Genomic DNA, 22,624 nt, shown 5'->3' with positions numbered 1-22,624 from the left:
TTGTCAGTGAATATGTAAACAATTTCTAACTTGCTTTCAGTTTATCCCTAGTATAATTTATGAAAATAGTTGTCAAGAATATATAAATACAATTAGGATGATAAAATTATGTTGGTAGTTTAGGAAACTAGGTTGTTAGTTTTTTTTTTTTTTTTTAAGAAAGTTGTATTAATATAGAACCAATGTTCTAGAAACTTAGGAGATTCATTCATGAACATTATTTTCTTAATGCAATTGTGTTGTAATGTTTATGTTTAGAAATTGGTTCACAGTCATGCTAGAATCTTATACAAGCAAGGAAGACTTATTTTGTAGGTATGTAACTCAAGTTTGAACCATTCAATTGATGTTATTAACCTTGTGTGATTTGTTGGTGTGTGCTTTTGAGCTAGCTTTGTTCGAGGACAAACAAAGGTCAAAGTTGGGGAGAGTTGTTAGAATCCCATTTGTGTATATTTTGTAGATGAATTTTGAAGGATAGAAAAACACTTAGAAAGGGGGGGATTGAATAAGTGTGACTTTAAATCTTGGACGATAAAAATAAATTGCACAATTATTTTTATCCTGGTTCGCTGTTAACGAAGCTACTCCAGTCCACCCCCGCAGAGATGATTTACCTCAACCTGAGGATTTAATCCACTAATCGCACGGATTACAATGGTTTTCCACTTAGTCCACGACTAAGTCTTCTAGAGTATTCTGATCACAACTTGATCACTCCAGGAACAACTGCTTAGACAACTTCTAAGACTTTTCTAGAGTCTACTGATCAACCTGATCACTCTAGTTACAAACTGCTCAGCCAACTGCTAAGACTTCCTAGAGTATACTGATCACACGATCACTCTAGTTCCTTACAACTTAATGTAATCTATTCAAGAGTTTACAAATGCTTCTTAAAAGCTATAATCACAAACTGTGATATTTCTCTTATCGTTTAAGCTTAATCTCACTAAGATATTACAATAGCAATGTAGTGAGTTGATGAAGATTCTGAGCTTTGATTGAATAGCGTTTCAGCAAGTTTATTTTCGTTCAGAGTTGTTAAGAATTGGTAACCTTGCTTCTCATCAGAACTTCATATTTATAGGCGTTGAGAAGATGACCGTTGAATGCATTTAATGCTTTGCGTGTTCCGTACAGCATTGCATTTAATGTTATACGCTTTTGTCAACTACCTCGAGCCTTGTTCACGCTGTGTCTACTGACGTTGCCTTTAGTAGCTTTAACGTTCCTTTTGTCAGTCAGCGTAGTCTGCCACCTGTACTTCCTTCTGATCTGATGTTTGTGAATACGACGTTTGAATATCATCAGAGTCAAAACAGCTTGGTGCATAGCATCTTCTGATCTTCTGATCTTGAAGTGCTTCTGTTGCGTGATACCATCTTCTGATCTTCAGTGCTTCTGATCTCATGTTCTTCTGATGCCATGTTCTGATTCTGCTTCGACCATCTTCTGATGTCTTGCCAGACCATGTTCTGATGTTGCATGCTGAACCATTTGAGACACAACTTCTGAGCGCTGAATTATGCGTACTCTTTATATATATATTTCCTGAAAGGGAAATTGCATTGGATTAGAGTACCATATTATCTTAAGCAAAATTCATATTATTGTTATCATCAAAACTAAGATAATTGATAAGAACAAATCTTGTTCTAACAATCTCCCCCTTTTTGATGATGACAAAAACATATATAAATGATATGAATTTGCGATCAGAAAGAGTAGACGGCAAAAGACAAATTACACAGCTATAGCATAAGCATATGAATATGTCTCCCCCTGAGATTAACAATCTCCCCCTGAGATAAATAATCTCCCCCTGAAATAAATACTCGAAGAACTTTGATAAAAGACTTCCCTGATTATTTCGGTAGAGACGATCATATAAGCTTCTGCCTTCAGAGAATTCATAGCTTCTGACTTCTGCTTCCATTGGACAGCTTCAGAACTTGAATTTCTTTAGATCCTTAGAACACTCACAGCTTCTGATTCCTGCTTCCATCGTGGACAGCTTCAGAACTTGAATTTCTTTGATCTTCAGAACATTCACAGCTTCTGACTTCTGCTTCCATTCAGGACAGCTTCAGAACTTGAATTTCTTTGATCTTCAGAACATTCACAGCTTCTGATTTCTGCTTCCATTCAGGACAGCTTCAGAACTTGAGTTTTCTGGATCTTTTAGAACATTCACATCTTCTGATTTCTGCTTCCCTCGGATAGCTTCAGAACTTTGAATGTCTACCAACATCACTTCATGCTAGATTTGTATCAGAACATTGTTGAATGTACCAGAGCATCATCAGAGCATCTCTACATCCTGAAATGTTACAGAACAAAAACTAAACGACAAAAGTCAGCATGAACGAGTTAGAACATAAAATGTATGTTTGAACACATTATATGTATCAGAGCCATATAGGCTGAAATAATGTATCAGAGCCATAACATTATATGTATCAGAGCAAATAGAATTTTGTCAGAACAGGATAGACAATGATATTCAAATTCTATTATCAGTGCTTCTGATTCATTCTTCTTTCTTGCTTCTGATCTCTGAAGCATGACAGCACTCAGCTTGCTTCAGTTTCCAAGAGCTTATTCCTTTTACAGAATAACGCTTCTTATGGTTTTGCTTCTAGTGTTTGCTTCTGAAGATTCACTTCACTTCTCTGTACCTGCAAAACACTTAAACCATATAGAACTTGCAGTTCTTGTTAGTGAATGTGTGGGAGCCTCTTTACCCAGCAACTGATAGATTTAATCAAATCATTTATCATTTATCTTCTCCCCCTTTTTGTCATATCATCAAAAAATAGAAAAGATTCAGATGAATAAAACAGAACACATGGAGGAAGAAGATGATGTCATTAAGGTTCAACCATTGGGTACAGAAGTACAAAATGAAAAGATCAGATGCACAGAAACAAAACAGATGCAAAGAAAAGAAAGAAACAGCATAGACTCAATCTAAGATGGCCCTAGTCTTGTCAAGATCTTGGCCAGCATCTCTTTCATCTCGTTGTTGTGTCCTTCTTGCCTCTCAATGAAAGCATCATACTTGTCATTGCGTGAGCTTTGCTCATCCTGTCTCCTCTGAATTTCTTCTAGCGTTTTTGCAAGACGAGAAGGTTCATCAGAAGAAGCTTCACAGCTTTGATCCACAGGAATGACAACTTGATCTGCAGCTTCCATAGAAGTATCATTTGCTGGGATATCCTCAACAGGGTCTGATTCAGCAACATGATCTTCAGCATCTGCTTCTTGCATAGAAGCATCTCCATATTCTGCAGCAGGAATTTCCGAGTCTCCATTCTCAAGTGCCTGAAGAATGGCAGCTAGATTCCTTGGAGCAGAAGGACCTTCAACTTCTGGTGGGTCAACAACTTCTGGAATGACCAAGTTTGGATCTTTCTCAGACGGGTTTTCCCTCAGATAGTCAAAGAGAGTCTTGAAATCTCCTAGCAGAACAGGATAATCAGGAACAAAGATAACCATATCCCTGCATGGATTTGCTTCCATTTCAGCAGCCAGTCTTAATACTTCCAATTCATCCACAAAGGGCTTCTCTTCCAAAAGATATCTTCCTTTGAGGCGAGCAAACCAGAAGTCTTCATAATTCCTCAGAATTCCACGAGGCCGTGGGGCAGCAGCTACACAGGCTTCCTGAAGTTCTAAAAACAGAGCATCTGATTTTCGGCGAAAGATCCTCCAGAAGTTCCGCATAGCAACATCATTCAATCCAGAACTTTCAGCAATTCTGAGAGTATCAAAGGTACTTCTGAGATTCTTCTTTATGTTTTCAAAAACTACACCAATAGGATATACAGGGCGGGATTTTATTTGGGTTTTTGAAAAGGCAGGGTTGGAGGTGAAGTATGGAAGAGGTTCTCTATCCAACCTATAAGAAGATTCTGCTTCAGTATCAGAATCTAACACTACCACTTCAGCTTCAGGACGAGGCTTGGGAGTGTAGTTGCAATCACGGAGCAGCTGCTCATGTGATGCAGAGGTTGGAACAGGAGAATCACAAGGATTGTTTTGAGAGGTGGAGGGAGTGTGTTCAAGAGTGGTATTGAGAGAAGGTTGAGATGGAAAGAGAGTTTGAAGGGGTGGTATATCCAGAACAGGATTTATGGTAAGTGGAGAGGAAGGAATGGTTAAAGGAGAAGATGGAGGTGTAAGAACATGGACATAAACAGGTGATTCTGATGAGGCTTTTTCTGGTTCAGGTGTAGGGACAATCTCTATTGGTGCAGCTTCTGAACAACCAGCAGGAACAGAATTTGGTTCAGAAATGCATATACCTTTGGAACCTCTCAAAAAAGCTTTGGCCACATCCTCAGTCTTTTTCTGCTTCTTACGCTTCGGCTCTTCAATAACCTTTGCTTTGCCGCTAGCGATTTCTTTCCTTCTGACATAAGCCAGAACTTCTGGTTGATTCTCAGCCTCTTGAGCAGCATTTTCTTCATCTGAGCTTTGAATAATCATCTTCCTTTTTCTGATTTTCTTCTTCTCAACAACTTCAACAACTTCAGCATTGTTATTTGACTTCTTCTTCTTTTTCTCAGCTTCCTTCTTTTTCTTCTCAAAATCAGCAGAGACAGCCTTAACAGCCTTTGCAATCACTTCTTCTGGGACCACTTCTTTCTTGGTGGTAGCAGCAGGATGATCAAACTTTCTTTTGGTCCTTTCCTCCTTCTTACGATTCACTTTAATAGGAGCACCTTTGTCTTGATCTTTAAGACTCTTATCCTCTTTTTGTGATTTCAGATACTTAGTTCTGACTTGTGGTACCTCACTATTGAAGAAGGTTTTGAATTCAGCTAGAACTGGCTCTCTTCTGATTGTTGTTCCAGTAAGAGGTTGAGGAGTCTTAATGATAGCCTTAATCACGTTCATCCTCTTTAAAGTGAATGCGTTCAGACAAGCCCCAGATGTGACAGCAAGGTCTTTCACAATACCTTCAGATTCCAGACTCTCAACAATCTTGGAATGCACCAGAAGGTTTGTAATAATTCTACCAAAAGGAATGATTGTTCCACCATTTTCTTTTCTGAAAGCGTTTCTGGAATCCTTTACTGCTTTCCACATATGGTTGAAGATAATGTAAACCACATCAACCTTCTTCTGAGTGGCAATGCAATAAAGAATATATTTTTGCTCATTGTTTATGAAGTCAGCGGCATGTGTCGCTTTCCTATGGTAGAAGCACCCAAGAATGATCTTTGTCCAGATTTTGTAGATATCTCTCAACTCCTTGACGTGTTTTGTTTTCTTGATATTTGAATAGAGAGTGGATAGAACATCTTCCCAATCTTCCCTTTTATCGATTTCAAAAGCTCCTTCCGCGTTCTTCAAATCAAACATCACTCTTAGGATGTTTTCAGTAATAACAACAAACTTTCCATGGACGAAGGAAAGTATTGATTTTGGAGCAACCACAGCATGTGCCCAGAACTCCTTGACAAGATCTGGATAAACTGGGCCAACGAACTCAGCAAACAACGAGGTCCATCCTTGAAAGATGATGTCTTCTTTAAGATTAAATCCATGTTCTTCAAGGTTGTCAAAGTCAACAATAAGTTCACATAGAACTTCTAATTTGTTCTTGGGAATAGAGCATGCAACAACAGGAGTAAGTTGCAACGTTTCTTCTTGGAGATGATGAGGAACAGATGACTCAGCATTTTGGGATGAGAAGGCAGCCATTGATGCAGAATGAACGAAAACGAGCAAGAGAAGCGAACTGGGTTTTCGATTAGGGTTTTTAGAAAACGGCTAAGAACTTTTCAAACGAGAGAATGCAAGGAGAGAGAGAAAGAGACAAAGGAGCGAAAAAGATGTATGATATGATTTGAAAAACATATATAGAGACGGATTTGAAAAGAAAAAAATAAGAAATATAAATTGAACAGTTCCAGAATCAAAGGAAATCAATTTTATTAAATGATGAGTGACGTGAGGAGAGAGAACGTGGTAAATGAAATGATTTAAAACAGTTACCTAGGTCGGCGTCTTTTCAACTGCACGCTTTGTACTAACCGTACAGATACGTGTTCATCATCAGATAATAGATGACAGCTGTAAATATCAGAAAGATTTTACGCCTTCAAATTCTGATTACTGCTTCTGAATTGATCTAATTTCTCTTCTGGAAATACTCCTTCTGAAGTGTGCTGATATAAGTCTGAATGATCTTCTGATCCATTACTTTTGATGTACACAGCTTCTGGAGGTTTACTTCTTTGTTCTGCAGCTTCTGATAAGACAAAACTGTATCTGCAGAAATTCTTAAGCTCTTTGTTTCATCAGAAACAAGTTTATCATCAAAACAGATGTTTATTGATTTGTCCACAATCAATGTTTCAAAGTTGTATATTCTGTAGCATTTAGAGCATTCAGAATACTCAAGAAAGAAACATCAAAGCCTTAGAGGCAAACATCATAGATGGTTCCAAGACTAATAAGCTTCTTTTCTGAATTCCTACAAACATAGTTTCTTCAACAGATTTAAGAACCAGAGCTTGGAAGACAATCTTTCTTCCCTTCAAGTGTTGAGAGCAACTTGAGTCCAGGTGTCATGTCATGTTGAATGTTGTCTTCTTTGTTATCAAGAGAATCTGCAAAAGAAATAATCTTTTTCTTTGGTACCCACATCTTCTTGGGTCCTTTCTTGTTAGATTTTCTCAAGTTCTGATTGAACTTGGGTTTGACATTATAAGCAATAGGAGGAACAGCATGATAATTTTTAATATGAGTTTCATGATATTTCCTAGGTTGTGTCACATGCTTCTTGGTGTGTGTTATGTGAAAACTTTGTGCATGTGAAGTGTGCCTAATATCATGAGAGTGGCCATACTTGAACTGATCATACAATGGCTTGTATGTGAGTTTCATTTCATCAACAGGTTCAAGTTTGTATGGGGTTTCACCCTCATAACCAATGCCAACTCTTTTGTTTCCAGATACGGCATATATCATAGAAGCTAGCTGACTTCTGCCAATACTTCTAGATAAGAACTTCCTGAAACTTAAATCATATTCTTTCAGAATATGGTTTAGACTAGGAGTGGATTTTTCTGAATTAGAAGGAGATCCAACATCATTGGATAATTTTAAAAGTTTATCTTTCAATTCAGAATTTTCCAATTCAAGCCTCTTTGTTTCAAATTCAAATAGCTTTTTCAGCTTTTTGTATTTGATACAAATCTGAGACTTGGATTCCAGAAGTTCAGTTAATCCGGAAACTAACTCATCTCTAGTAAGTTCAGAAAATACCTCTTCAGAATCTGATTCTGATGTAGATTCTGATCCGTCATCTTCTGTCGCCATCAGCGCACAGTTGGCCTGCTCATCTTCTGAATCATCTTCTGACTCATCCCAGGTTGCCATAAGACCTTTCTTCTTATGAAACTTCTTTTTGGGATTTTCCTTCTGAAGATTTGGACATTCATTTCTGAAGTGTCCTGGCTCATTGCATTCATAGCACATGACCTTCTTCTTGTCAGATCTTCTTTCATCAGAAGATTCTCCATGTTCAAATCTCTTTGAACTTCTGAAGCCTCTGAACTTCCTTTGCTTGCTCTTCCAGAGTTGATTTACCCTTCTGGAAATCATGGACAGTTCATCTTCTTCTTCAGATTCTGATTCTTCAGGATCTTCTTCTCTAGCCTGAAAAGCGTTAGTGCATTTCTTGATATTTGATTTTAATGCAATAGACTTACCTTTCTTTTGAGGCTCATTTGCGTCCAGCTCTATTTCATGACTTCTCAAGGCACTGATAAGCTCTTCCAGAGAAACTTCATTCAGATTCTTCGCAATCTTGAATGCAGTCACCATCGGACCCCATCTTCTGGGTAAGCTTCTGATGATCTTCTTTACATGATCAGCCTTGGTGTATCCTTTGTCAAGAACTCTCAATCCAGCAGTCAGAGTTTGAAATCTCGAAAACATCTTTTCAATGTCTTCATCATCCTCCATCTTGAAGGCTTCATACTTCTGGATTAAGGCAAGAGCTTTTGTCTCCTTGACTTGAGCATTTCCTTCATGAGTCATTTTCAAGGACTCATATATATCATAGGCTGTTTCCCTGTTTGATATTTTCTCATACTCAACATGAGAAATAGCATTCAGCAAAACAGTTCTGCATTTATGATGATTCCTGAAATGCTTCTTTTGATCATCATTCATTTCTTGCCTTGTCAGCTTTACGCCACTGGCATTCACTGGATGTTTGTAACCATCCATCAGAAGATCCCATAGATCACCATCTAGACCAAGAAAGTAACTTTCCAGTTTATCTTTCCAGTATTCAAAGTTTTCACCCTCAAATACCGGCGGTCTTGTATAACCATTGTTACCGTTGTATTGCTCAGCAGAGCCAGATGTAGATGCAGGTGGATTTGTCGGAGTTTCACCAGCCATCTTTTAAATGAAGCGTTTTTCTCTTCCTGAATCTTTTCTAAACACGGTTAAGTGCTTGCACCTTAGAACCGGCGCTCTGATGCCAATTGAAGGATAGAAAAACACTTAGAAAGGGGGGGATTGAATAAGTGTGACTTTAAATCTTGGACGATAAAAATAAATTGCACAATTATTTTTATCCTGGTTCGCTGTTAACGAAGCTACTCCAGTCCACCCCCGCAGAGATGATTTACCTCAACCTGAGGATTTAATCCACTAATCGCACGGATTACAATGGTTTTCCACTTAGTCCACGACTAAGTCTTCTAGGGTATTCTGATCACAACTTGATCACTCCAGGAACAACTGCTTAGACAACTTCTAAGACTTTTCTAGAGTCTACTGATCAACCTGATCACTCTAGTTACAAACTGCTCAGCCAACTGCTAAGACTTCCTAGAGTATACTGATCACACGATCACTCTAGTTCCTTACAACTTAATGTAATCTATTCAAGAGTTTACAAATGCTTCTTAAAAGCTATAATCACAAACTGTGATATTTCTCTTATCGTTTAAGCTTAATCTCACTAAGATATTACAATAGCAATGTAGTGAGTTGATGAAGATTCTGAGCTTTGATTGAATAGCGTTTCAGCAAGTTTATTTTCGTTCAGAGTTGTTAAGAATTGGTAACCTTGCTTCTCATCAGAACTTCATATTTATAGGCGTTGAGAAGATGACCGTTGAATGCATTTAATGCTTTGCGTGTTCCGTACAGCATTGCATTTAATGTTATACGCTTTTGTCAACTACCTCGAGCCTTGTTCACGCTGTGTCTACTGACGTTGCCTTTAGTAGCTTTAACGTTCCTTTTGTCAGTCAGCGTAGTCTGCCACCTGTACTTCCTTCTGATCTGATGTTTGTGAATACGACGTTTGAATATCATCAGAGTCAAAACAGCTTGGTGCATAGCATCTTCTGATCTTCTGATCTTGAAGTGCTTCTGTTGCGTGATACCATCTTCTGATCTTCAGTGCTTCTGATCTCATGTTCTTCTGATGCCATGTTCTGATTCTGCTTCGACCATCTTCTGATGTCTTGCCAGACCATGTTCTGATGTTGCATGCTGAACCATTTGAGACACAACTTCTGAGCGCTGAATTATGCGTACTCTTTATATATATATTTCCTGAAAGGGAAATTGCATTGGATTAGAGTACCATATTATCTTAAGCAAAATTCATATTATTGTTATCATCAAAACTAAGATAATTGATAAGAACAAATCTTGTTCTAACAAATTTTGTGGTATTTCTTAACTTCTTGTGCCAAGTTTGATTTCCTTTAGATATAATAGTATGTAAATAAATAACTTTTTGTTTATTTTGTATATAAGCTAGTTTAGTAACTTTTGTTAATGTATTTTATAGGTATTAACATCTCTTGTGCTTAGCCACTTAAACTTGATATTTTGTATGGTTCAACTTACTTTTAACATAACACACTTTATAGAAAAATCTAGGGCAAAGAGAAGAGGAGAGAAAACTATTTCAAAAGTGTAAAATCGAGATTTCTAAGCATCTTTCTTCATTCTTCTTGAGTTTGATGCCACTAAATCTTGGTTTGTTGCTTGTTGTTGAAGCTTCCATGGCTACGGAGAGCTAAGTTTCATCTTGTGTCAAGATTAGATGTAGTTAGTTTGTAAATATGTATTTTCTTTGATCTTTTATGTATGAACTTGGTTAATGATTAATATATGGTGAATATCTTGTTATTCATGTTTCATTTGTTGTTTTGGATCACTATTGAGAGATATGTTTCAAATCTAGACCTAAAAGATATTCATCTATCAATAAACAAACTCTAGAGATAGATTTGTGAGTTGATAATCACTTGTATCAAGCTTTTAAGATTATCACGTTGATTGTCGGCATGAGAGATCATCTGACGGTTAATATGATAATAATCACGGTATTGTTTTAGGGATAAACGGTATCGAGAGGATGCGTGGTTGTATTAATCATTAATAGGTTCATATATTTGATCATTAGAGTACATATGAAGCAAACTAACAAACACTAATCTTGACACAGCTCTCTCAAATCGTTTTCAAACCCTATTTTATTGTCTTTACTTACTTTTCATACTATTTACATTTTATGTCACCAAACTTTTACCCAAACTTAACTCAAAACACACTAAGCTGTAGAACGGCGGTAATATCGCATCAATCCCTGAGGAGACGATAAAAGAAATACTTATCCAATGCTTTCTAACAATCTTCTTGCAGCTTCTCATGTACTTTCTGATTGAGACTGTTGTATGTAGGCCTTGATATTGCTTGTTCTTCTTAATGATCTTGTTCCTTATTATTGCTTCTCTTGCTTCTGTTCTGTGGTCTTTGGCTTGCTTGATATGTTCTTAATTAGAACATCTGATGTCTCGACTTTAGTTAATCTTCTGAATGTTTGGTTCTTCTTTCATGTCTGATTCAGTTCCTGTGATTCTGATGCAACCTGTATTAGCATAATTTATGCACACTAAATGAAACCATTAGTAATAAAATTGTTACTTACAAAATATATGCTTGTTATCATCAAAACTAGATTCTGAACATAGATTCTCAATCTTGATCTAACACTCAATATAGTCAAAATTGGCCTTTTGAGGGGGCAATTTGTTACCTCAAAGTTTTCGACTAGAATCTTTAGATTATAGTAACACCCTAAAAGTATCCAAAAGGAAGGTTTTTAGGAAAGCGGGGTATTGTTATAGTCGAAGAGGGGTTTAAGTCGAAGTTGTTCGACAGAAAGTCGAGAAAATGATTTGTATGGAGGGGGTCGAAGGAAAAGACTTAGAAGTTTTTGGTTTAGTTTGAACATATGACGCCTTGAGTCGATAGCAAACGGATAGAAGCAGACGGTTGTTTCTTTGGGACACGTGGAAGATTATTGGACGAGGATTGCATGGTCGAGACACGTGTTGGTCGGGTATTAGTCGACCGTTAGGGTAGTTATTATTTGTAAATCTATATAAGCTACTTTGTTCGTAGGATTAAAGGTCCGCATTTTTACGTTTACAAAAGAATACTCAATCTCTGTGCAAATTAAGTGAGAAACGAGTGTAACTTTCTGAAATGTACGTATGCGTATCATTTTACATTATTAAGCAATAATTTCCCTTTAAATTCTTATTGTTTTTTGCAGTCTTTGCTCTTTTTTGTATTTTTTGTCATTTTTTGTACTTTACCCTTAAATTCCATGCATTCACACCTTTGTAGAATTTATCCTTTATTGCATTAAATACGAGTCAATATTACATTTAAGCCAAACATAACACAATTAGTCCTGAGATTCTCTAGTTGATCTCACTTGCAACCTTTAAGAAGAAACTAGCGTTGTTTACCAGAAATCTGGGTAAACAGCATTGTATTGAGCAGAAACAAGAGGTGATCAAGCCTCTTGAAGCAAACCCATCTCCTGAGACTTCTAAGTCCGAAGAAGCACCCTAGATGTCAGAGAAGAAAAAAATTCAAGAAGAGAAGGACCCTCACAGAAGAAGACTCTTCTGAATTAGATAAAAATAGTGTTTATTTTGATTCATATGATGGTGATTTGGAGGATTATAGTTGGGAAAACTTCTTTCAAGGCCAAACGTTTCAGATATTATCTTTAATGTATTGTATCTGATTTTTTTTGCATGTACTTCCCTTATCTATTAATGAAAGTTTTAATCCCTTTTTTGTCAACGTGTATTCACTTTATTTTATCAAAATGCTCAGTACAGTTCAATAAAATATATGGGAAAAAAATAATTCTGAGTAAATATGATAAATAATCAATTTTAACTCATGGTATTCAATTAGAATATCCAATAATAAAATGCTTCTTCTTAGTACAGTCAACCGATTTCTACAACTAGGGCACAAACTCAGGAAACCAAGGAATAGTGGTTGAAAAAAGACTACCAAACCATATTGTTTTCAAAGACCGATTGGTTAAACAAAATAAATTATGTTAAACAGGCTTATAAAACAGAATCTTCATAACATAAGAAGAACACACTTCAAGAACTCTAACTTAAAAAATAAGTAAGTTAATACAAGAAGAAGAAGAAGACGAACCACCACCAACTCTTCAACAGAAATAGAGAATTGAAGAGAACAACGATGAAGCACAGACTCCGACACGGATACCGGGACACGACACGGACACTCCGACACCGATAATGTTGAAAACATAGGACACCGACACCGCTATATATAAGCTAATATTTGAGTTTCAATTATCCATATATTGATCAAAATTAATGTCTGAAATTCTTTATTGATAACATTGGTTCAATACATGTCTAACTCTTTTAGATGTGTGTGAGATTTGTCAAAAAAATATATAAATATGTGTTGAAGCAAAGAAATAAAACAAATTTTTGTTTGAAATATTTGTCTTAGTTGTCGGAAATATGTGGTATGAGTGTCATACGAGTGTCGGACACTGATTAAAAGAGTGTCAAAGCAAAGAAAAAAACTATTTTTTTAGGGGACACTTGTCTGACTTTTCCGACACTTGTTTGACTTTTCCGACACGTGTCGTACGGGTGTCATACAAGTGTCGGACACCGACGCGTGTCGGACACCGCGACACGCCTACTCCTAGAGGTGTCCGTGCTTCATAGACAACGAGTCTAAAGTAGATGAAACTACTCAAAGTCTAATCACAAATGAGAGTGTCAACATAACTAATAACACTACTCAAGACATCCAAGAAGAGGACGTGAAAGATGATAACGGGATATCCTACTACAGGTTTGATGACCGGAAAAAAGATTAGTCACAGAAAGAGTTTAAAATGTAACCATATGATAGATAGAGAAGTGTGATCTTCCTATAAGGATGCTAGACAAAATGTGCCTTACTTGTGTAATAGACTCAGTTTGAGACCAAAAAATTACATTAACTTAGTCACAGTAGATATAATGTCAAGATGAGTCAAGCAAAACTCTTTATTTATCTGAAATTATGAAATTATATAATCAGTCTCATCCAATATATCAGAGTTTAACAATAAAATGAAAGTTTTGAGATTCAGAAAAAATAATTTGGAGGTAGCCTATTATCATTGATACTTATTTTATTTTTGATATGGTTACCAATTATGATATTGGCAAGATGAAAAGTTTCTATTGTGAGTAAGCCTAAAACATAGTGTGTGCAATCGTAATTTAAAACATATTCTCTTCAAAGAATTTCAGAAAACATATCTTAAAAATTAGATGTTGTAATACTTTTGAGGAGCCAAAAACACAAGACTAGTTCATCACATTGAATTATTAACGACCAAACAACTGTGTTTGAATATAACGTCTTCACTTAAAATCTAAAAGTGATAAAAATATGCATCATCTCAATTATATTTTGTATAGCATTCAAATTCAAATTCAATTACACAATAAGTGCATACATGTGAAGAAAAAGGTTTAAACAAAGATGATAAACAAACTTGAAGATACAGTATTGTCATAGAGACTGATATTTAAAACGATGGGAACTCAACATTAGATCCACATGATTTGCCATTAGGGAAAACTGGACAGTCAATGAAGTTTGATCCAGAAGTGTCGACACACAAGTAAACTTGGTATAGCTGACTGTTACGAGATGAATCCACATTGCATTCAATGAATGGAGCAAACCCAACTTGACTTTGTATGGCTCTTTTGATATTGCTCAAGCTGTAGGAACTGCCATCAGCTTGTATTCCTGCACTTGTAAGAGCATCAAGGAGGTTTGATTTTTGTTTCAAGTTGAGAGTTGTTTCAAAATAATCATGTTGTTTAAGGCTTGATTCTGAGCAAGTTCCGTGCTTCTCCCATTCATGAGTCCAAAACTGAATTCCATTTCCACTTGGGCAGGCTAGTGTGGGCCAGTTCTTTAGTAAACTGCTTTTGAGATCAGATATCTGTAATAATAATCATATGCACCAACACAAGTGAGTAGAATGAAAACATGATATAAAAATGCAATTGGTGAAGAATGAAAAAGTACCTGAGATTGATCAAAAGGGCTGTTGGGATCACAGTTAGATGGATAAGTACCATCTTTGTAATTAGGCCATAAACCATGAATACTAAAATCAGCAGCAGGTTTTCCACTTGTTGGGTAGCAGCAACTCTTCTGTGAATCACAGTATGATCCTGGCCACTGCAAATACAGAAAAAAAAAAAAAGCGATATTACTAATTTGAATGTAAGCAGTAACTAAACTATATATTGATGATGATTGAAATGAATTATAAGTTACCTGTTGAACAAAGTAGAAGAAATCAAAATCTTGTTGTGAAAGACATAGAACTGATAACTGAAGAAGCAAGAGAAGCTTAACTAAAATAGACCCTTTGGACTCCATTTTTTGTATTGACGTGATTCTGAGAAGAGTTAGTGAGGTTTTTATAGTTTTGAGTGAGTGTGACAATTATGAAATGGTTGAATGGGTTCATGTATTTATAGGAAGAAACTGAAGAGTCAAAAAATATTGAAATTAATAATAAACCAAAAAGGTAGAGTATCGTAATGGGATATGCTTATCATGCAATAATAATTGTGGTTTCCAATTCCATGTGAAAACGGAGCTTATGATTGTGACAAGTCGGTGCTTCTTTTTTACAACTAACCGTATGTTGTTAGTATTATAACCATCATAATAACCATGAATCTCTTTAGTCACTGCTTTCATATTGGTCGGTAGAATGCGTGTGCAAATCGAAACTTGTTTCTAACTCTTGGTTCTTTTTGGAGCTATGGCCAAATACAAAACAAGACGCAAGGTTGTTTTGTGATATCGACTCATTGATATTTATATAAATTACTAGATTAATCAAATGTTTGGTCCCAAAATAATAAAATGTTTGAATCATCTAAAACAATTTATCAACAGTAGGGTTTCAATAAGATGTTACTAACTTGTTCTAGTTTTAGGTTACCTTGAAATTGTAAGTGTATATGAAAACAATTTTGGACTTAGTTTTAGTTTATGTGTAGTATAATTTATTAAAATAGTTGTTAAAGAATTCGTTATGTCAAAGTTGGGGAGAGTTGTTAGAATCCAAATTGTACATATTTTGTTTATAACTTTTGTGGTATTTCTATAACTCTTTTCCCAAGTGTGTATTCAATTATGCATTATATTTGAGTAAATAAATAAAAACGAGTTTTGATTGTAAATATCAAGTTTCTTGACTTTTCTTTGTTTTTATAGGTTTTTATACTTTTGGCAAGATTAGAATGAAAAGTGTAGAAGGATTTGGCTTGGGAGAAGCTTGGAACCAAAATCAAGAAGTGGAAAATCATCAAGTTTGCTTAGTGACCTCCACGCGCGCTTCCCCAGCCTATTTCCCGAAGCTAACCAAATTTTGGTGCTCGCTTAGCGGACCAATCTCGCTTAGTGAAGGTCTCTTTCAATAAGCCAGCTTCAAGCGCGCTTTGATGAACTCAAAACAGAGGCGAGACACATTTTGGTGTTCGCTTAGCGGGCCAATCTCGCTAAGCGAGGTATGTTTACTTTTCAGATATTTTGAGTAGTCTGCTTAGCGATCCAATCTCGCTAAGCGAGATTACTTTTTGGGCACTTGTGATTTTAGACACTTGAAAGATATTTTAGGGGTGATCTTATCCTTTCCACCAACCATACTTTCACACAGCACATCTAGGGCAAGAGAAGAAGAAAGAAAAAACAAAGTTCAAGAGAAATACTCAATATTTTCCAAGCATCTTTCTTCATCTTCTTTGAGTTTTTATGCTAGTGAATCTTGTTATGTTCCTTGTTGTTGAAGTTTTCATGGCTATGGAGAGCTAAATTCCTTTTGTGTCAAGATTAGAGGTAGTTAGCTTGTAAAATATGTATTTCTTTTAGTCTTTTGTGTATGAACTTGGTTGATGATTAATATATGGTGAATATATTGTTATTCATGTTCTATTTGTTGTTTTGAATCACTATTGAGAGATATGTTTCAAACTTTGACCTAAAAGATATTCATCTATCAATAAACAAACTCTAGAGATAGATTTGTGAGTTGATAATCACTTGTATCAAGCTTTTAAGATTATCATGTTGATTGTTGGCATGAGAGATCATCTAATAGTTAATATGATAATATTCACGATATTTCTTTAGAGATAAACGGTATCGAGAGGATACGTGGTTATATTAATCATTAATAAGTTCATACGCATGATTAATCGAGTATGTATGAAGCAAGCTAACAAAAACTAATCTTCGCACAATTTTCTCAAATCGTTTTTAAACCCTATTTTACTATCTTTGTCTATTTTTCATGCAATCTACATTTCATGTAATCTACATTTCATTTCACCAAACTCTTACAAAACCTTAGCTAAAAACATATTTAACTGTAGAACGGAGGTAGTATCGCACTAATCCCTGTGGAAACGATAAAGGAAATACTTACCCTTCTAACAGAAATGAAAAATCTATGGCAATAAAATAAAATTGCACTCATTAAGTTGGGTAACAATCACCCGATTATTCAACCCAATGGTGATTGAACCTCAAAGAAAAAAAAAGAACAACCAAGTTTGCTTATGTGGTGTACCAAATAAAAACCCTCGATCGATCTTGCATGCATGTGAAGATTATCATAATTCAAAAATGTCTTAAGTTGATTGTAAAATGAAAAGGGAAGAAAATCGAAAAGAGACTTAAGTCCAAATCGTAGCTAGACATGTGACCTAAGTAAGAAACGGTTGACTATATCTATTTTATGATTTTATGTTCCGGTAATGCTTTTGGTATTAGTGAGTAAGGGAGAACTTGAATCTCTGTTAGTCACAATAATGAATCGCCTATGAGTATCGATAGATTTCATCTTTTTGAACCTTTGAAGATCTGAAAACCGCTTGATCTTAATTCTTTCTAATCAAGCTTATTGCTTGAGAACAAGCAACGGTTCAAGTTTGGAGGTATTTGATAAGCGGTAAATGCATCATATTTATTGCTTGTTTTTCTTTTGATTTCATGTGTGTTTTCATCATTCTAGTTCATTTTTATGCATTTTTGTCCCAAATGTTTTTTCAGGTAATAAGAGGTCAATTGAGCGAATTGGGACAAAAAAGACCGAAGATCGCACAAAAAGGAATGTTTTCAGTGCAAAATTCCTGAGACCAACACGACCTGATAGTGCCCCATGACATAGGTCGTGTTGTCCCCTTGATGCCCCATCCATACAAGCAGCCATAGGATGACATGGCCAGCCTGTGTTGCCTAACACGACTCGTGTCAGTACTCAGACAATTACGAACCTTTGATCTTTTGACAGTGTTCTGTGACCTTTTGGCGTTTGTAACTTCCAAAACTTTAGTGATTATTGTCCATTAAACTCAAATTTAGTGTCAATAATTAGTGATTTCTGTCTTGGATTAGTATAAATAGAACTTATAGAAGCTTGAGTATCAAGAGAATGCATCATCTTTTACTACTATCACTCATAACAATTGTTGTTCTTTGTTCTTAGCTTAAGTTCTTACTAGTTTTCTTGTAATTTATGCACTTGTGATATTATAATCTTGCCTTCATTTTCCTTTTGCTATTTCTTTTCTTATTTTCAATTATTTATTTTTCTTGCAATGCCCCTAAACTTGTTTATTGTTGTTGTTCATATCACCATGCGTGAGTAGATCCTTAGGAACATGGGGATATGAGAATCCATCACATGATGAACCCCTACTAATTCATCTATTTGCAATCATAAGAAATATAAGTTTTCTTTATTTTAGAATTCAAATTCTAATTCATATCTATGTCGGTTGTGAAAGCAAAGGCAAAATACATGTTGATCATGTATCGAAAGATAACGATTTAACATCCGAAAGAAGATTACTAAACAACTAAGTTCGAGCGCCACTGACAATGCAACTTGATTTTAGTTCAGAAACAATCAAGATGCAACATCGCGTGACAAGGCGTAACGCTCTTGATTGAAATGTTTAGTCGTACTTGAAACACGTTTAGATGTTCATGCCACGAAATTAGATGTCACACATATGTATCTAAAATTTCTATAAAAATAACTTAGAAATTCTCTTGATTAAAATATAGATAATTATAGGGTTAAGTCTTGATGGATGCTCATAGTCCCTAGTCCTGATTTTTATTATTTGTTAAAATCTATTTTCAATCTGCATTAAATAAAGTTTTCCGATCGCTTTAGATAGACATAGTTGAGGTAAGATTTGATAATCATACATCTCCATGTGGGTTCAATTCTTTTTACTAATTGACACAACTGCGCACTTACGATTCACACACGATCATGGAGTGGTAGGTTTTGAGTCTTTGGCCGACACGGAACAATGGATTTTTCAACAAAAATACGTTATAGATCTATATAAAGAAACATGAATGAGTGGTAGTAGGATAGCTAACACTATATGAATCCTATTGTAAAGTTTTAGGGAGAAAGAAGTGTTTCTATTGATATCGGAAGATACTAGAGGTTAGTTTGTAAGATAAGTACTTATTTTACACTAAACCTGACATTTTCTTTGCAATCATTATGGCTCGAAAATTTATGCATTCTTTTTATGAATAACAACTAGTGGTAGATGGTAGTATATAGAAAACTGAGATAATTGAAGACCACTTCCAAAAATGTTCTTATATTTTATGAAGACAGATGAAAGAAATGTGAATATCTATATTAATGCAAGCTGAACAGATTCACTTTTAGATAGAAGATCAACCTCTACATATTATCATTTGTCTAGGGAAATCGTGTGACCATGAGAAGAAAAAAATAAATAATTGTAAAATTAAGTAGTACGGAAGTCGAGTTTTGGTTTATGGCTTGAGGAATTTGTAAAGGACTATGGATCTACAGAGAATTTGAGAAACTTAAGATGAAAATTGAGCTTCCAATAAAATTATATTCTCACAGTAAAGATGTTATTAGCAGAGTCCACAATCCATTTTAACATGATAGAAACAAACATTCTGAGATTGACTTTAATTTTATAAAAGAGAAGTTAGATGTTGAAATTATATGCTTGCCTTTGTAACTTTTAGTAAAAAAACTGAGGATGTTTTAAAAACTTAAGAAGATAGAATCTACACACCAACTTGAAGGGTGAGTTTTCTTCAAAAAGAAACCATGTGACTCTTTTAGTTAATGCATATTTTACTTCCTCAATGACAAATAAAACATAATGGTGTCTATTACTTGATATATTTATAATAAATTATTTTTAAAAGGGACAAGATTAGTTACATATTTATACATTATACTCATGCATACCTCCATTTCATTTGAGAAATGGAAATGTGAGATATTGGATCGAACTCTAGTATGGCCTAAGGGTAGTTTCTTGGTTCGACAGGATTAAGCATGAAGTCGAAGGTTGTTCACATGCTTGTGTCGAAGATGCTAGGGTTGTTAGCATGTTAAATTAGGTTTTAGTGTTTAAACCCTAATTTGTTAAGTTAGCTTGTTTATTAAGTTGACTTGTGTAATGGGCCTTGTGAAAAAAGCCCATTAGTTAGTATGTTAGGTTTTATTATAAATAGCATACTAGTCTCTCATCATTGCTCATGCTGATCTTTGGGGGCCTGCAAAGTGTCCATCACATTCAGGAGCAAGGTATTTTCTATCCATAGTTGATGACTATTCCAGGAAGTTATGGGTATTCATCCAGAAGACTAAGGATGAAACTTTTGAGAATTTCAAAAGTTGGAAGAATCTGGTCGAAAATTAGACTAGCAGAAAGGTCAAGAGGTTGAGAACAGACAATGGCCTTGAATTTTGCAATGAGGCGTTCGATAGTTTTTTTGCGGCCTCTGGTATTGCAAGGCACAGAACTACTGCAGGTACTCCACAGCAAAATGGTTTGGCTGAAAGGTTTAATCGAATTATTTTGGAGAGAGTCAGATGCATGTTGACGAGTGCTGGACTAAAGAAGGTGTTCTGGGCTGAGGCTGTTTCGACGGCAACATATCTGATAAACATATGTCCTTCGACAGTGTTAGATATGAAGACACCTAAAGAAGTTTGGTCGGGACATCCACCAGATCTCGACAAACTGAGAGTATTTGGCTGCGTAGCCTATCCTCACATTAGGCAAGACAAGGTCGAACCTAGAGCTCTGAAATGCATGTTCATGGGATACCCTGAAGGAGTCAAAGCTTATAGGCTATGGTGTCTAGAGCTAGGTCACAGGAGGTGTATCACCAGTTGAGATGTAGTTTTCAATGAAGCTGAAATGGCTTTCAAGAAAACGGATGATGATGATGATCGAAGTGCAGAAGAGCTGGAATAGGTAGAAATTCCTGTTGAGGTGGAGCATGTTGATGATGAATTGTATATCCCTGATGAAGTCGAAGAAGAGGCAGAAGATGTTGAGGATGAGGAAACTGTAGACGACTACCTATTGTCGAGAGATAGGTCGAGAAGAGTCATCAAAGCACCTCAGAGACTTGGGTATGCAAATCTTATAGCTTATGTCTTAATCTCTGCAAGTGAGGTTCTAGACGAAGAACCTAGAGACTACAAGGAAGTTATGAGGAGTCGAAATAAGACTGAATGGCTGAAGGCCATGGATGATGAGATGAAATCCCTTCATGATAATCATACTTGGGAACTGATCAAGAAACCTGTTGGGGTAAGGTTAGTCAGCTGTAAATGGATTTTCAAAGTTAAGGAAGGAATTGAAGGAGTGACGTCGAAAAGATACAAGGCAAGGTTAGTTGCAAGGGGTTTCACTCAAAAAGAAGGTGTCGACTTCAATGATGTGTTTTCTCCTGTTGTGAAGCATATGTCCATTCGAATGTTGCTTGCCATGGTGGCACAGTTCGACCTTGAGCTTGAATAGGTGGATGTGAAGACTGCGTTCTTGTATGGTGATCTAGATGAAACGATCCTGATGAGGCAACCTGAAGTGTATGTCGAAAGGGGGAAGGAAGATTATGTGTGCAGGCTAAAGAGATCTTTATATGGACTAAGACAATCTCCTCGACAGTGGAATAGGAGATTCGACAAGTTCATGGCACGCATAAGTTTCATTAGAAGTCAGTTCGACCACTGTGTTTACTTCAGATTTCGACCTGGTAATTCATTTATTATTTTGTTGCTTTATGTGGATGATATTCTCATAGTAAGCAACAATGTCGAAGATGTAATGAGGGTGAAGGCTGAACTCAATAAGGAGTTCGATATGAAGGATCTGGGAGCTGCTTCCAGGATTCTTGGAATTGACATTCGAAGAGATAGAAAGAAGTCGAAGTTATGCTTATCTCAAGAGGCATATCTACGAAAGATTCTCGAAAAGTTTGGTATGTCGAATTTGAAGCCAGTTGTGACTCCAACAAACCCTCGATTAAAGCTGAGTATTGATCAGTGTCCCAGTACTGATGTCGAAAGAGCCTATATGAATAGCATCCCATATGCTAATATAGTTGGTTCTTTGATGTATGCTATGGTCTGTACTAGACCCGACATAGCATATGCAGAAAGTCTTGTAAGCAGGTACATGGCAAATCCTGGAAAGGCTCACTGGCAAGCATTGAAGTGGATTTTAAGGTACATAAATGGGTCTTTGAACAGAGTCCTAATTTATGGTGGAGCCTTGGGTGAAGATAGTAAAGCAGTAATCGAAGGATATGTCGACTCTGATTATGCAGGTTGTATGGATTCCAGAAAATCTATTTCTGGATATGTTTTCACTATGTTTGACACAGCAATTAGTTGGAAAGCAACACTTCAGAAGGTTGTTGCTTTATCAACCACTGAAGCGGAGTATATTGCCTTAACTGAAGCTGTGAAAGAAGCATTGTGGCTTGAAGGTTTTGCGAAGGAGCTGAAACTTCAAGGTCGAGGTATCACTGTTAAATGTGATAGTCAAAGTGCAATACATCTGTCGAAGAATTCAACCTATCATGAGCGAACTAAGCACATTGATGTGAGGATGCATTTCGTCAGAGGAGTAATCGAGCGTGAGAAGTCAAATGAAGGTTTCAACTGAAGACAATGCTGCTGATATGATCACCAAGACATTGCCGAGTTGCAAGTTTTTCCACTGTATACAGTTGATAAAGCTGCATGGAGAAAGCTAGTTGTTCCCTTGATGTTGTAGAGTTAGATCCAAGGTGGAGATTTGTGAGATATTTGATCGAACTCTAGTATGGCTGAAGGGTAGCTTCTTGGTTCAATAGG

The 22,624-nt window shown here is 36.1% G+C and overlaps 1 protein-coding gene across 1 annotated transcript; it reads right to left on the bottom strand.

Annotated features, from left to right (window-relative positions):
* Nucleotides 1-13,779: 13,779 nt before the first annotated feature.
* Nucleotides 13,780-14,893, bottom strand: LOC131646434 (ribonuclease 1-like). Its single transcript, XM_058916465.1, has 3 exons — nt 14,710-14,893; nt 14,455-14,610; nt 13,780-14,368 (listed from the first exon to the last, which is right to left on the bottom strand). The coding sequence occupies exons 1-3, from the start codon at nt 14,812-14,814 to the stop codon at nt 13,943-13,945; spliced, it is 687 nt and encodes a 228-aa protein (XP_058772448.1). The 5' UTR covers nt 14,815-14,893; the 3' UTR covers nt 13,780-13,942.
* Nucleotides 14,894-22,624: the final 7,731 nt, after the last annotated feature.

The sequence above is a fragment of the Vicia villosa genome, linkage group LG2, assembly GCF_029867415.1.
Source record: "Vicia villosa cultivar HV-30 ecotype Madison, WI linkage group LG2, Vvil1.0, whole genome shotgun sequence".
Lineage (NCBI taxonomy): Eukaryota > Viridiplantae > Streptophyta > Magnoliopsida > Fabales > Fabaceae > Vicia > Vicia villosa.
This window is presented reverse-complemented; position numbering and strand designations above follow the sequence as displayed.

Excerpts from the sequence above, each read along its gene's own strand:
- LOC131646434 (XM_058916465.1), bottom strand. The coding sequence starts at position 14,814 with ATGGAGTCCAAAGGGTCTATTTTAGTTAAGCTTCTCTTGCTTCTTCAG. Across the intron at positions 14,611-14,709 it reads TCTTCTACTTTGTTCAACAG|TGGCCAGGATCATACTGTGA; the intron begins GTAACTTATAAT and ends CTGTATTTGCAG. Across the intron at positions 14,369-14,454 it reads GCCCTTTTGATCAATCTCAG|ATATCTGATCTCAAAAGCAG; the intron begins GTACTTTTTCAT and ends TTATTATTACAG.